General features: G+C 36.9%; 1 protein-coding gene across 7 annotated transcripts in view; it reads right to left on the bottom strand.

The window, feature by feature from the left end:
* The window catches only part of NTRK2 (neurotrophic receptor tyrosine kinase 2), a 201,750-nt gene that overhangs the window by 113,032 nt on the left and 74,171 nt on the right, over positions 1-14,547 (bottom strand). For 4 of the 7 annotated variants that reach the window (XM_068666489.1, XM_068666488.1, XM_068666492.1 and 1 more), the window contains one exon: positions 9,163-9,234. The exons of the other annotated variants lie outside the window; for them this stretch is intronic. In XM_068666489.1, the coding sequence (XP_068522590.1) occupies positions 9,163-9,234 (72 nt within the window). The remainder of the gene's footprint in view (positions 1-9,162; positions 9,235-14,547) is intronic. 7 annotated transcript variants of the gene reach the window in all.

Raw genomic sequence — 14,547 nt, 5'->3', positions numbered from 1 at the left:
ATGTCTTTATCTCAACCCACAGGCTTCACTTTCCCATTTCTCTCCCCCATCCCAGAGCAGAAGGGGGTAGGGTGAGCAAACGGCTGTGTGGTGTTTAGCTGCCGGCTGGGTTAAACCACAACAGTATATTAGTAACTCTTCTAGTCATCAGTGATGCTGAAAACAACTGTTATGGAATGAGAGTCAGACCTAGGTCCTAAGCAGTCTGCAAGTCAACAAGGCCACAAGGGAGTACTACAAGTCCTGTTGAAGGCATGAGGATTAAACACAAGAAATATACCTCTTAAATGAAAGATTCATAAATTCATAACTCAGTCTACAAACCTGTCTGAGTGTTCATGTGCACAAACACCTACTATCTACTCTATTCTAACATAGAGTGCACAAACACCTACTATCTACTCTATTCTGACATAGAGTCAAAAGTAACAGGACATTCCACTTAGCAAGAACTTATTTTTTCCAAGCCAGAATCAGTATAACTAGAACAACTATACACAGGGGCTTATTAATTTACATAAATGTAGTCAAACTACACTTCAGGCCACATGCAATGGCTGTTCTCCAGTGGAAACCAAGGCACAATTTACAAACACACAGAGTTATCACACTTGTTCTAAATATCTAGTGGCTAGGACATGCATCCAAGATGTAGGAGACCAGTTGAATTCCTTTTGAGTGCCCCAACCATAACCCTCTAAAAACAAAAGTATTCTTCCAATTTTAAAAATCTGGCCCTTCTATTTCTTTCACATTTCTCACATGTTCCCTGTTCCTGACCAAAAAATAAAAATAAAAATCTTCTTTAGAGTGTAATGAACCGTCTAAGGAAAGTGAACTGAAGTTTCAGACTTTCATTTTTGTGTAGAAAAAAAAATAAAGGAAAGGGGAAGGAGAAGAGGAAGAGGAATGGAAAGGAAACAGTATTGACTTAATCCACAGAAAGACAGAAAGCAAAAAGGTGAAGTATGTAGAAAAGAAAAGAACACAGATATACAGAATCTGGGGGTTGGGGTAGTGGCTCTGACAGGACACAAGTGAAATGGAGCAAAGAAAAAGGACTGGGGAAAAACACCACCACCACCAAATAAACGTGGAAATTGAACAGGAGTGCTTCAAAAATGGTTCCAGGGGAAGTAAAAAATCTACAAACCCATTAAGCAGCAGGCAATATAGACTTAATTTGTACACTAGCTCTCTGACTATTTGGAGTAATTGAGCTAATAGAAGCAAAATATTATGGGCAGTGGGTATTTATAAGATGATTTGTTGTGTCCTAACTGCCAGCCTCTCATCTGGCTTCTCAGAGTTCAAAGGAGTCTGTTAGACAGGTTGAGGCAAAGCCTGAGTTGCTGCCGGGGCACTGGATTCTGAGTTTAATATTAGTTTTAAAAAAAATGCCGTTATGTAAGCTGCCACTCAGCCTTGCAGAGGAAAGTACACAGAAGAATAAAAATAAAAAACTCAAAATAAAAGTGGAAAAAGAGAAAAAAGCATCTCCCCTGTACAAAGAATGACAGAACTTCATTCATCCTTTGAGGGAACATTATGTATCTGTCTCTCTCAGATGCAAATGTCTTGAACATAATAAAGAAAATACAAAGTAGTTTAAACCCTAACATACTGATAGTTTAGTTCAATATCAGTTTATCATTCAGAGAGTTCTGAATTCATTATTAGTCTTAAAACAAATTTGTATTCATTATTAGTCTTAAAGCAAACAGTGATTTTGCAATATACTATTTTGGGGACACAAAATTTAATTGCTCTCTCCCAAAGAGCATGTGCTAAATAAAGGGTAGCATGATTTATGCTATTAATATAGATCCAGCTGAGCCAACTATGACAATTTTTTAATATATTTTTTATCCCACGGTTTGCTTTCTGGAAGTACCACAGCCAACTATCTCATGAGCTTTGTAAATATGTCACTCAGATGCTAGCTGATCTGTAACTTCCTAAGTCTATTCTCATTGAGAGCTGGGTAAAACGCCTTTAAGACCATTTAGTTTTAGCTTTTCTATTCATTATACTAAAAATCTCATGGTTCACAAAATAAAAGCATAACTGCCAAAAAATGCCATATATTTATACATACTCAACTCATTCTGAAAGAAGAGCCAGTCATAAACACCATTCTTATATGCAAATAAATCACTTCTTCCTCCTTTAACCATCACAATGTTTGAACAGTTAATGGCATCAAGATATCTAAATGGCATCAAAATATCTAATGGCATCAAAATATCTAATGCATTTCATTGTCATATTTGGGAATATCACTGTTATGGAGATATCCAGACATCCATCAGCTCAATTTCTACCTGCCCTGAAAAACCATGATCATGTTCCTTGCCACAGGTCATGTTTTCTATAAGCCTACACCTACATCAGTTGGAAAGGAAAATATTACGACACAGTCTTTTTTGAATTTCTCCACAAAGCAATAGTATAAATTTTAGTTGCCTGAGATTCTTTGTACTCTGATTGGATATGAAAAGATACATTCTGATGAACTGTACGTAAATTGGAGGTCTGCAGGCAAACTTTCTTGATCATTATGAACCTCATCTAAAATCTGCCAGAGTAAATAAAAATTTCCTGTAATGATGACGTAACTGAATTTACAACCAAGTTTAATTTACTCATATCCCACTCTCTAAATATGCCTATAAATATCTGGAGTTGCATAAATTCAGAGATCACATATGTAAACTCGGGTACTCAAGGGAAGGCACAAGTGGAAGAAAAGTTGTTCAGGTAAAAGTTCGTACATTTTGTTACACTTAATCTCTTCACCAAGTATATATGGTTTATCCTAAGCAGAGAGTACATATGGTTTATCCCTGAGCACGTGGGGCTTTCATCCAAACAGAGCATTTTGGGGAAAAAAAAATAGAAATTATTATTTTTACTTTTCCCATCTTGGAAGCAATCAAGAATAACATGACATATACCTCTGGTCTTTTAAAATGAACAGTGATTTATAAGGAGAAAGCTCAAATTGCTGAGTGGAAATAAGAAAGTAAAGAGAGGATGTAGCTGAATTATACAAAAAAGTATTCTTCTCAAGTTTGTCCGTTTCTGATTTCAAACAGAAAATTAAGTTAAATAATTAATTCCTAGTTTTATTTGTTTTCTTGGATCTGAGCCACTGCTTCAAAGAGCAGCGTAGGCTAATGCAGTGGCAAAATGAGGACAAAATGTCACCTCATTTTTATTGGAAAACAAGGAAAGGCTCCTGGAGAGATTTCTGTAAAATGTTTATTGCACAAAGAAGAATAGTCTTGCCTCATTAGAGCAATCCCTATGCAACAACAGAAGATAAAATTCTTTGAAGAAAACCATACTTCTCCTTCAGAATTTTGTATGCACTACACTCAATACTACCTTGTGTTTCAGAGCACAGCTGTAACATAAACATATAACACGACTTTATTTCTAAACAATGCTTTTACTCCATGAGACACTAAAATAGTACTTTTCATTTACATCATTAAGAGCTGTAATGATGTACTTATCTATTATTCTTTTCACCTAAAGATAAAAGCATGAATAGAAGACAAACAAAGGAAAACCTAAAAGCTAAACATACAGAGAGGGACGCGCTCTAACTTACTAGAGGGCCAGGAATTCCAGAAAATGTGGATCTCAATTTCACATCAGTACTTTTTTTTCCAGATAATATTTTCCAGTGGCTTATTTTACTTAATAATTGGAAAAACTAGGACCAGAAGAGATTAACAAGCTTACACCATGAAGTTGTACATCAAGATAAAGAATCTTGATGCACTTACTCTGTCTGCTTACAAAAATAGGAAGTCAGTAGGCAATAATCACAGAATAACAGAATCACAGAATCACAGAATCGTCTAGGTTGGAAGAGACCTCCAAGATCACCAAGTCCAACCTTTGACCTAACACTAAGAAGTCCTCCACTAAACCATATCACTAAGCTCTACATCTAAATGTCGTTTGAAGACCTCCAGGGATGCTGACTCAACCACTTCCCTGGGCAGCCCATTCCAATGCCTAACAACCCTTTTGGTAAAGAAGTTCTTCCTAATATCCAACCTCCCTTGGCATAACCTTAGACCATTCCCCCTCGTTTTATCACTGGGCACGTGAGAGAATAGACCAATCTCCACCTTGCTACAGCCTCCTTAAAGGTACCTATACAGAGCAATAATATTGCCCCTGAGCCTCCCCTTCTCCAGGCTAAACAATCCCAGCTCCCTCAGCCTCATAAGACTTGTTCTCCAGACCCCTCACCAGCTTCGTCACCCTTCTCTGGACTTGCTCAAGCACCTTGATGTCCTTCTTGTAGTGAGGAGCCCAAAACTGAACACAGTACTTGAGGTGAGGCCTCAACAATATATCAACATATCATATTAACTTCAGGATTATTTATATTAAACCAAAACTTAAAAGAGTGTTTGCTCTCCTTTGTAGTTCTTCAGATTACTAGAGTGTTAGGAAAAGATTTATTTTCCACTATCACTAGCTTTTCTCTAATGTTTAAATTTATGCTCTGTAGGTAAGGATACATAGTTTGTCATTTCATGGATGCTGCTACCTGTATAAGATTTTTAAATGGGCTTAATAAAATTGGAGCCATTAATATTAGTGTTTTAGGCATCATTCAATCTACTTAATAGTTTGTTTCATTGATCTGCAAGTTCATAAAATGAGTAAGGGGGTCAAACAGTATTATATGTACTTTACTAAAGGACCCTATAAAGCTGTTCTGTGTGAAACGAGTTAGGACCAAGAGATAGTAAAACTTGACCTGTCTACTCCAAATTTTAGAGGCCAAAGATATTTGGGGCTAAGATTCTCCTACATTGCCAATATTTTAATCGGTTAATATCAGTTAATATTTTAATCTGTTTTTCCCTTTGTCTGATTTGGAATTTTTATTTTATTTCCTTGTATGATACATAGGAAGGTGTGCTTATTTTCCAAGCAGCCAGTAGAAAATGAAACCTTTGTAGTCAGCACTCTTAAGAAGAAAATATTGCATCTTTCTCAAAGAGAATCATTACCCTCATGTCTTCCAGCACAGTATCTAACAGGCATCTCCTTTTACATCTCTACTTCTGATGCTGTGGTTGCTTTGCTTGCTATTGATTAGTGACAGTCAAGGACATTAAAACCTGAGGCTCAAAACACCAGTGCTCAGAGCTAGTCAGTGCATTTATTTTGCTCAGCTTTTAATTCAGGTGCAGCTTAAAGTGAAAAGAAAGAATATGAATAAGCAACCATTCAGACTCAAAAGCTCTGCAGAAACAGCAGCTCCCCATAGAACCTTAGAAAATGCACATTAATAGAAACCCACTTCTCAGGAAAGGGCGTAACAATTACTATCTGCACACATTTTAAAACATAGATGTCTGCAGGTTATTTTACACTTCATTTGCATGAAACACTGTATGCCTGAGAGATCAATCAATACATCAAGGAACATTTTCTCCAAGCTTTCTGCAAGTACTTGAAAAGTCAAAGCAGTTAAGAAGAAAGGCTGTTTATGTTATGACATCCCCTGCATTTCTGTTTAATATACTCATTGGTATGCATATAAAATACAGAAATGCTACTACACAGATGCACTTTTGACAAGTGCCAGTGTACAGCCACAAAAAAGAAAGATCAGAGAACATGAAGGACATAGCATAATGATGTTTTACCCCTTTGAAAAACAGAATCAGTCAACTTCAAAACCATTCTGTCTGACTGTACCTGAATATTTAAGTCAACTCTATCATCACTTAAGTTTGCATAATTCCAAGGATAAATAGATATTCCACATTTTCACTACATGGCCTTTTGACTTAAACTGGCAAGGCAGGTTATATATAGAATAAGGGAAAAATGTTGCTTATTCTAGTACAGTAAGCGTTATGGAACTATATCATGTACATGTATATTCATTTATAATGGGATTATTTTGCTTACTGTTGCCTTACAATAATTTCAACTTCTTTGATCATTATAGGCCTCATAGTTGTTATTGAAAAATTCTCCAGTTTCCTTTCTATGACATTTTAGCTTGAGACTGTGAAGTCTGAATGCTTCTTACAAGACGTATGTACTAATCACTGGCTGCATCTAGTAAAACAGCTCTCTTTCTTTTACTCCATTAATCTCAGCTATCTCTCCTTACATTTATTATCATTCAACAACTTCCATGTGGCAGTTAATGATCTTCCTTATAAAATCCGATCTGTGCAAATGCTATTGAGACGTAGCACGGTCAATGATTAGGATAATGGACTGAGAGCAAACAGCCAAGAGACAAATTCTAGCTAGCCTAGTCATTGTTTTGCTTCATGAACACTTCTACATCATTTCTGTGCATCTTTTCTTCCTTCATCTTTTGCAGACCTGAAGGCCTCAGGGCAAGAAATCACTGCCACACTTTGATACAACTGTGGTTCAAGTATTTCACCCCACAAACTCTCTCCTGGTAAAAAAATGAAGACACAGTTCCCACAAGGAAAAAACAAATATCCTTAACTCTTACCACAAATCCTTTTGCTACAGGGCAGGGAAGAGACAAACTGACAGTAGTCTTCCACTGAACCTTACGCACATTTGTCCTCCTCCAAGCATCACAGGAGCTTTGAGGGCAGATAAGGATGACACACAGGACAGTTCCTTGTGAACCTCACAGTCCGTATTTATAGCCCAGAAAAGCCATCCCAAAGTCTGGCACACATTTCTTAAGCATATACATGTACATTGAGATCTTGCATCACTTATAATGCTACAGGGATTTTCCTGTCTCCACAGGTACTGCATTAAATTGGAATCACACTTGAGGACACTGCTTGCCTGTGAATGTTCTGGTGGTTCCTCACAGACACTGAAGATGGAGAGTATTTTAAATGAAAAACACTGCACAGCTCAGTACTACATAAAGCTGTCTGAGTCTCCTGAAGAACAGTTGTTTGGAACCAAAGTGAAAATAATTTGTTCTTACTCCTGTTTGTCCTTGGTTTGCTTTGTTCTGTTCTCAGCTTTACATGTGCACAAAATGGGTCTCCATTCAAAGAAGCACTCTTCACAGGATGCAGCAAAGAACAAAGGGGAGAATGGTACTGCAAAATTGTCTTGGGGAAAAAGGGAAGCTCCTACTCTTTGTATTTATAAATACTACCTCTGGCACCTTTCTGACAGAATTAAATACTTACTGTATTTAACAGGCTAATTGCACCTAAAGTAAAGCAAAAAAGCCCCATCTGAAGACTTAGCCACTTTTGTATGGGAGTAAGTAAACAGTTTTACTAACTGATACAGTGTAATTATAAACTTAGTTAACATGAAATAAATTAGACATGAGTCTATAACGGTACTGTTTAGTTGCTTATTGCCTTAACTGCCAGCAGAGTCTATTAGCAAGTAAGTGTACTCCCTTACACTGTGTGTAAGACTGTGTTCTTTTTTGATATTCTGTTCCTGCAACTGAAGTTGTTGGGTTCTCAGCCTAGTCCACTACACAGCATGCTAGATGTGCTATATATCCTTTTTGGATACTATCTATCTGCTAACACTGATGCATCACAATCCTAACTTCCCAAGCTGTAGAAACAGCAACAAAATCAGTCTTTCTGCTCATGTGGACCAGCCTTGTGTCCTGCTATCCCACCAAAGAAACCCACTCCAAGAGGTATTTCTATCATATATTTTGCAGGGAAAGGCTGGTACAAATTAGAACACAAATGAATCCACTAGAACAGAGTAATCATGTGAATTCAGATGGGAGCCAACGCAAAAAAAGATCCAAACAGCAGCTGCAAGCCAAAAACTTGCTCAGGACATATCTATGTTTGTAAATAAGAAAAATAAAAAAAGGCCCAAAACCTTCTTTTAGTGTGTATCTTCTTTTCTAGCCACAATTTTTTCATCTACGCTTAATTACAGCACCTTTTCAGCCTAAGATAAATAGAACTCTCCTAGTCAATGTCCCAGTATGATTCAAAGCATGGATTAGGAATTATTGACAATACAGAGTATGGATGAGGCCAGCTTTCTGAGGGAGTATGGAGAAAAGACTTTTAAATATATGGGCATTATGTACACCTTTCCCTCGGGGCCAAAGAATACCCTAGTCCTATTTGCTTTGATGGCATATTCATAGTCTCAAAAGTTGCTGCACTTTGCCACAGTAGTGATGAAATTATACAGTACACACAAACTACGTACTATACCTACTTTCCAGGGAGACTACGTAACAGATAATACAGAATTGAATTATTTCTGATTACCTGAAGTACAATGGAATGGAAGGGGAGAGTCAGTTACATGAAATGCGTTTGTATTGCAACTAGTTAATTAACTTTCAAAATAATCGTACCAATTTTGTTAATGGAAGACACAAAAGCTTGGTATTTGGCCTGTTCTAATTATTTATGCTTGGTGCCATGAATCAATACTGATGGAACAGAAAACAATTTTTGACATTCTCTCTGAAAAACGTATTAACAGGTATTTGAGAGCTCTTGTGATTTTATTCTTGTCTGGACTGGAAAAGAAGATGAGAAGATGATGATTGAAAACATTAGCAAATTTAAAAAAACAAAACAAAGCAAAACAAAACAAAAAAACCCCACTCATCTAAAAACACTAGTCTAAACATGGTATTTAGGCCTTTTCCCCAGATATAGAGCTGGGTTTGCTTATACCAAATGGATTCTTACCAAGCTCTACTTCAAAATGTATTTCTAATGAACAAAAGAAATGAAAATGAAAAATAATGGTAATGAAAAAATACAGTAAGTTGCATTCTCATCCTATTATTTAATCCATCCCAATTTATCATATATTTCAATAGAATAAAATATTTCTCAATGCCTATTCAGAATCCTGAAATTTAAACAAAAAGTATTTCCCAAATTCAGATGGAATTCAGAACTGAGGATTCATCAAAAAATCTTCACAATTTTGACTTCATGTTTATTTTTTACATCAAAAATGTATAGATTATATACATATATATACAGGACATATATATCCTGAAAATTAAACTCAAAACAACTGTAGTATTTTACAACCACATTTGTTCTAAGAAGAAATAATTCTGTAAATTCACCAGGTGTATGTAGAAACAACATAGTCTTTGCTGTTTATAGATTAGGAGTCTAAATAGCTTTATCGTCTCACCTTCATTGTCGCAGTCTTGCAACGAAAGCCATATTTGATCTACCAGACCAACTCCTTTTACTTCACCATGAACTGGAATGGAATGCATTACCATTAATGCAATTGTCAAGGGCTTGGTTTGCAATTGCCATTTCTACTATATTTTATATTCACATTTCTTCACCAACTGCATTATTTTCCATCCTACTCTGCAGGAAAATATACGCTGCATGATACTTCTAGTTGTTTCCCATTCACATTTTTCACCATTAACAATCTATACAATGAAGAGGACTGTCACTGTTAACTGGTATTTTTTTGGACTGGATTCTACTTGACACAGCTTGTGCATGTCTTTTAGAGCTTTAGAAAACTGTATAGCTTAAAAATATGTATAAAAGAACTATAGTATCATGCATTATGATCGGTAGTGAGGACATATTCCTCAATCACCAGACATATTCTTCTTAGTTTGCAATTGCATATTGCAATCTTTGGCTTGCAAAAATTAACATAACATTCAGATAACTCCTACTGAAGTCAAGGGTCAATCCTTAGTCATATTGCATAGAGCACAGTTTTGCTTACACTTTACGTTTTACATTTTTCCACTGGGGCTTTTGCTGGGGATCATATACAGACCTAAGCTGATTCATTAATAGCCAAGTCAGTAATTCACTGCATTAAAGAATTCTCAAAAGATCTATCATCAAAGCAACTTGTTTAGCACCTGGCCCTACTCCTTACTCCTAGCACTGAAATTAATGTCTAACCAACTTGCATTGCCTAAAGTTTCTCTGAGGTCTGTAGTGCCAGAGGACCTGGATTTCTCTTTCTGTTCCTGTAATTACTATAACAGGTGTTCTCCATCTGTTCTAGTCATTGGTAGCTCAAAATTCAAGCCTTTCTGTCCCAATTTTTCGGTTACCTGTGCTAAGTATTCTTTGCAACGTGAAAACATGTATTTCGTACGCAAAGACAACAGGTCTGCAGCCAGTAGACCTGGACATATGTCATGAATTCAATACAGGGACAGACATATAAAAAGAAAATAAAAAATAAATAAATAAAAGCAATCACCAGCCAAATGGCAGGGCTCAACTTTAATAATCCATTTAAATTATATTGCTTGAAAATTTGTGTAGCTGAACAATTATATATATATGTATACACAAATACCTTCCAACATACTCTACATGAGTCACTCAACAGCTTTCCCCTTGGAAATTATATTAACTTTAAGTTACTAGTCCCACACAAAAATGCAATAGAAATAGATTTTCTATTACCAACATTTTATGAACAGCATAAAGTCAATAGGGTATGTATAAAACTGATTTGAGTGACATTAAATACAATGTCAGTAGAATGAGTAAAATGAACTGTGTACATTCTTTGACTGATTAGGGATTACAACACACAGCAAATTTGGAAACGTGTTCAACAAGTATGATTAATTGTGTTCATAATGTTCTACATTACAGCTGACCTCTAGGAGCTCACTCCTGAAATTATTATGATACCTCAAGAGCTGTTTCTTGACTGCAGACCTTTACCCTGTCTAGATTTTCTTAAAAAGCTGAAGATGGAAGAGATGATGCCTTACATTTTATCTGCTATTTTTCAGCCAACATAAAAATTATACTGGATCAACTTTTTTGGTCCAGAGAGCAGCAACAGAAGGCCTTTGAAACACCCACTCCATTCTCATTGCTGCAGAAAGTGCCACCATTATCTCCACGAGTTTTAATGTCCAGGTAACAGTTGCCAAATCATGTATCAACACAGCCAATATGGGTAGGATTCAGCTCAAAATCTGGAGTGCACTCACAGATGTAACTACCAGCAGTATTGACACATGTGCTACTGATGCAGGTTGTGGGATCTTCACATTTAACATCTGTGAAGTTACCAGAATGAGGTGGATGTATTTGTAATAGTACTGTAGTAGTACACTATAATAATACTGTAATAGCACTGTAGTAGTACACTGTACTACTACAAATACATCCAGCTCATTCTGATCAGCTAATTCTGATCTAGTCAACAGATCTTAAATATCACTTTCACACCTAAGAATTTATTTTTTAAAAAGCAGATAATATTTAGCAATATCATGTCTACATACAAACTGAAGTATATAAGGATAGGCAGCCCTACTTGCCTCTTGACAAAGTATCAAATCTGTATTTTAGCAGCCTATTCAGAAAGCAACTGCTTGTCTGAGAGAATACTCTAATGAGATTCCAAACAAAAGTACAATTAAGATATTCTGCTGTATTTGTGGGTGACTGTTTATGATATTTTTTAAAACTGGCAAGGTATGTTACAGGGAGAAAGCTTTCCACCCCCAATTAGAGGAACATTGTGGCCTTTCTTGCAATTAAAATAGGGAATCTGGGACTCCCCTTAGGATTTACATCACTTTAGGATGTGAGGTTAGCTGCTCAGTAGGTCTATTTAGTCGACACTGAACCAATTTCTAAAGAAGGGAAAAAAAATGAACTAATAATATATTTTTAAATATACTTTTCACACGTTGTTCTGGAAAACAAATTGCCTAAATACATTAGGAAGGATATCATCCCTGTTGTGGAAGCACCCTTCCTCTCACATAAGGAGAAACACTTTCTCAAACTCAGCTCAATTTTGCAGAATCAAATACCTGAAATATGTTATAGCATTGTTTCACGGATGAACATACTTTCCTGTCCATAACACAACCATGGGATTACAATGGACAAGAAGAGAGGGGAAAAGCATCATTCATGACTACCAAATGGTGTGACCCAAACCCATTCATCAGCACAGCTCCCCTGTACTTTCATCAGAGCTGAGCCCTCTCCTGTAATAATACAGCTTTATGTCTGAGGTTGACAATGCTAAGAGTTATTGATGACAACCTCGATTAAACTAGTAATTAAATCCTCCAGAACACTCATATGGCTGGGGAAGGGTTATAAGAAGGACAGAGACCAAGAAGCAGTTATGACCTTGAAAGGAAAGTATTGATCACATTTTGCCTTGTGAAAGGAAGGAGGGAAAACTGAAACCAACCATCCTGAATCATTAATGAATACCCACTGCATGCTCCTAATTCCATTTTTTTAAATATCCAAGTAAACCTTTCTTTTGGCATTCTCAAAAATAGAGCATTTACAAACTATTCATAAAGAGAAACTGCAAATTCATTACAGACAATATGAAATACATACAGACAACAACTCAGAAGGTGTCTTTTTTTTCCCTATATGTTAGACTATACTGTGCCGTATAACATATGTTACATATGTTTTATATGTATACATATATATATATGTATTATGTTTATTACTGTGAGCAACCATAAAATGCTACTGATTGCCAATGATACTATGTAGGCTTTCCTCAGTACCCACTGATGTAGAATAACATTTTCCAGTTTTTAGATCTTTCCTAAGATCTAAGAAGGCCCACTTTATATGAGGAATATCCATTCAGCCCTTAAAAAAGGTGTTGGATTTGTATTTTTTTGCTTTTTTTTTTTTTTAAATGTTCTCCACACAATAAAATGGAATAATATTACATGAAAAATAGTGATTCATATGGCAGGAAAAATCTGAGCAACTTTATGGTCCATCCATCAGGAGCAAACTGCTCCTGCATGGGCTCCTCTCCACGGGCTGCAGCTCCGGCCAGGGGCCTGCTGCTGCGGGGGCTCTCCATGGGCTGCAGCTTCTTCCAGGGCACATCCACCTGCTCCACCGGGGGCTCCTCCACCCATGGGGGGGCTGCAGCGTGGAGATCTGCTCCATGTGGGACCCATGGGCTGCAGGGGGACAGCCTGCTCCACCAGGGGCCTCTCCCTGCACAGCCCGCAGGGGAACTGCTGCTGCCTGCCTGCAGCACCTCCTGCCCTCCTGCTGCACTCACCTGTGGGTCTGCAGGGCTGTTTTGGACTCCTGACTCTCTCAGCTGCTGTTATGCAGCAGTTTTTCTTTTTTTCCCTTTCTTAAATATGCTCCCACAGAGATGCAAACAACATTGCTTATTGGCTTGGCTCTGGCCAGAGGTGGGTTCCTTTTGGAGCCAGCTGAAACCAGCGCTTATCTGACATAGGGCAGCTGCTGGATTCTTCTCACAGAGGTCACCCCTGGAGCCCCCTGCTACCAAAACCTTGCCATATAAACTTAACACAGAAGATGTATAAAAATTTTCTCCTAATTTATCTTATATTTCACCATGTCCTCCTTCTGACTATTTCTACCTCAGTGCATTGTGTGATTTTTCTGCCATGGCCTCCCTTCCTACAAGTTATCTCCAACATCTTTCATTTGGGTAGGTCCAGCTACTTACTGCAACACAGAGGAAGCCTCCTTTTTCCTTCTTGGCTCAACTAGCAGTTCTACTGCAAATCACACTCTATCTATTAATGTTCTTCTTCAGGGAAGTAATAACTTCTGTTATTAAGACTGTTATTATAACTTCTTAATAACAGAAGTTCTGTTATTAAGGTTACAGAGCTGCTTTTTTGATTTCAAAAAGCCTTTATTCAACAAATCTACCATGTTAAGAGTCTGGAAAAACATTAAGCCAATAAATTTTTTTTAAATGTGATCGAGCCAACAGAACTTGAAGAGAGCCACCAAACAACTTAATGATCATTGATTACAGGCACTTTCTCAGAGATAGGTACTCAGCAGAGGTAGGTACACAAACCAAGTCCAAAGATGAATAGATTTTTCTGTTTACCACCCAACATAGGAAGGAATAAATGCAACAACTTCTTTCCCCACTGCCAGGTAGCAATGCACTGGCGGAAGTCTATAGGTTGTATCTGTACAGAGGAGTGCTTATTGCTATCAAAGACAGTGAGCTCATGGATGTAGGAAGTGGACTGGTTTCAAAATGTCCATCTGATTAGTTTCTCTCCTAGCTGCTCACTTAATTACCAGCATTTATGCTTTCTAGAGATCAGAAATTGTCCTTAATTTTAACCATCTAATACCCTCTTTTTCAAGGACAATATGACAGCATTTTCAAAAGCTGAGAATTACTACTACCAGTATTAAAGTCAGGTACCTTCTGTAGTAATAGGATAGCAAAACCCACCAGAGTAATACTAACACATCAATACTTAGTGATTACTGTTGTAAAAAAAATGTTAACAATTGCCTTATACAAAATATATAAGTCATTAAAACTTCAGTATTGCAAAATCTCAGTCAAAAGCCCTGAACTCTGAAATATAACAGGTCTGCTCACAGTGGAAGTTTATATTTTTTATGCTAATGAAAAAACATCCAAAAAAGATTAAAAGTTCATAGGTAAAGAACAGGTGAGCTGGGGAATAAGGACACTCATTTACAGAGAGAACGAGAGAAACTGTGGATTGCAATGACAGACTATACAGATCAAAAGAAAACA

The sequence above is a fragment of the Anas acuta genome, chromosome Z (assembly GCF_963932015.1).
Source record: "Anas acuta chromosome Z, bAnaAcu1.1, whole genome shotgun sequence".
Taxonomy (NCBI): Eukaryota; Metazoa; Chordata; class Aves; order Anseriformes; family Anatidae; genus Anas; species Anas acuta.
The sequence above is the reverse complement of the archived record's forward strand: the minus strand, read 5'-3'. Positions and strand labels throughout refer to the sequence as shown.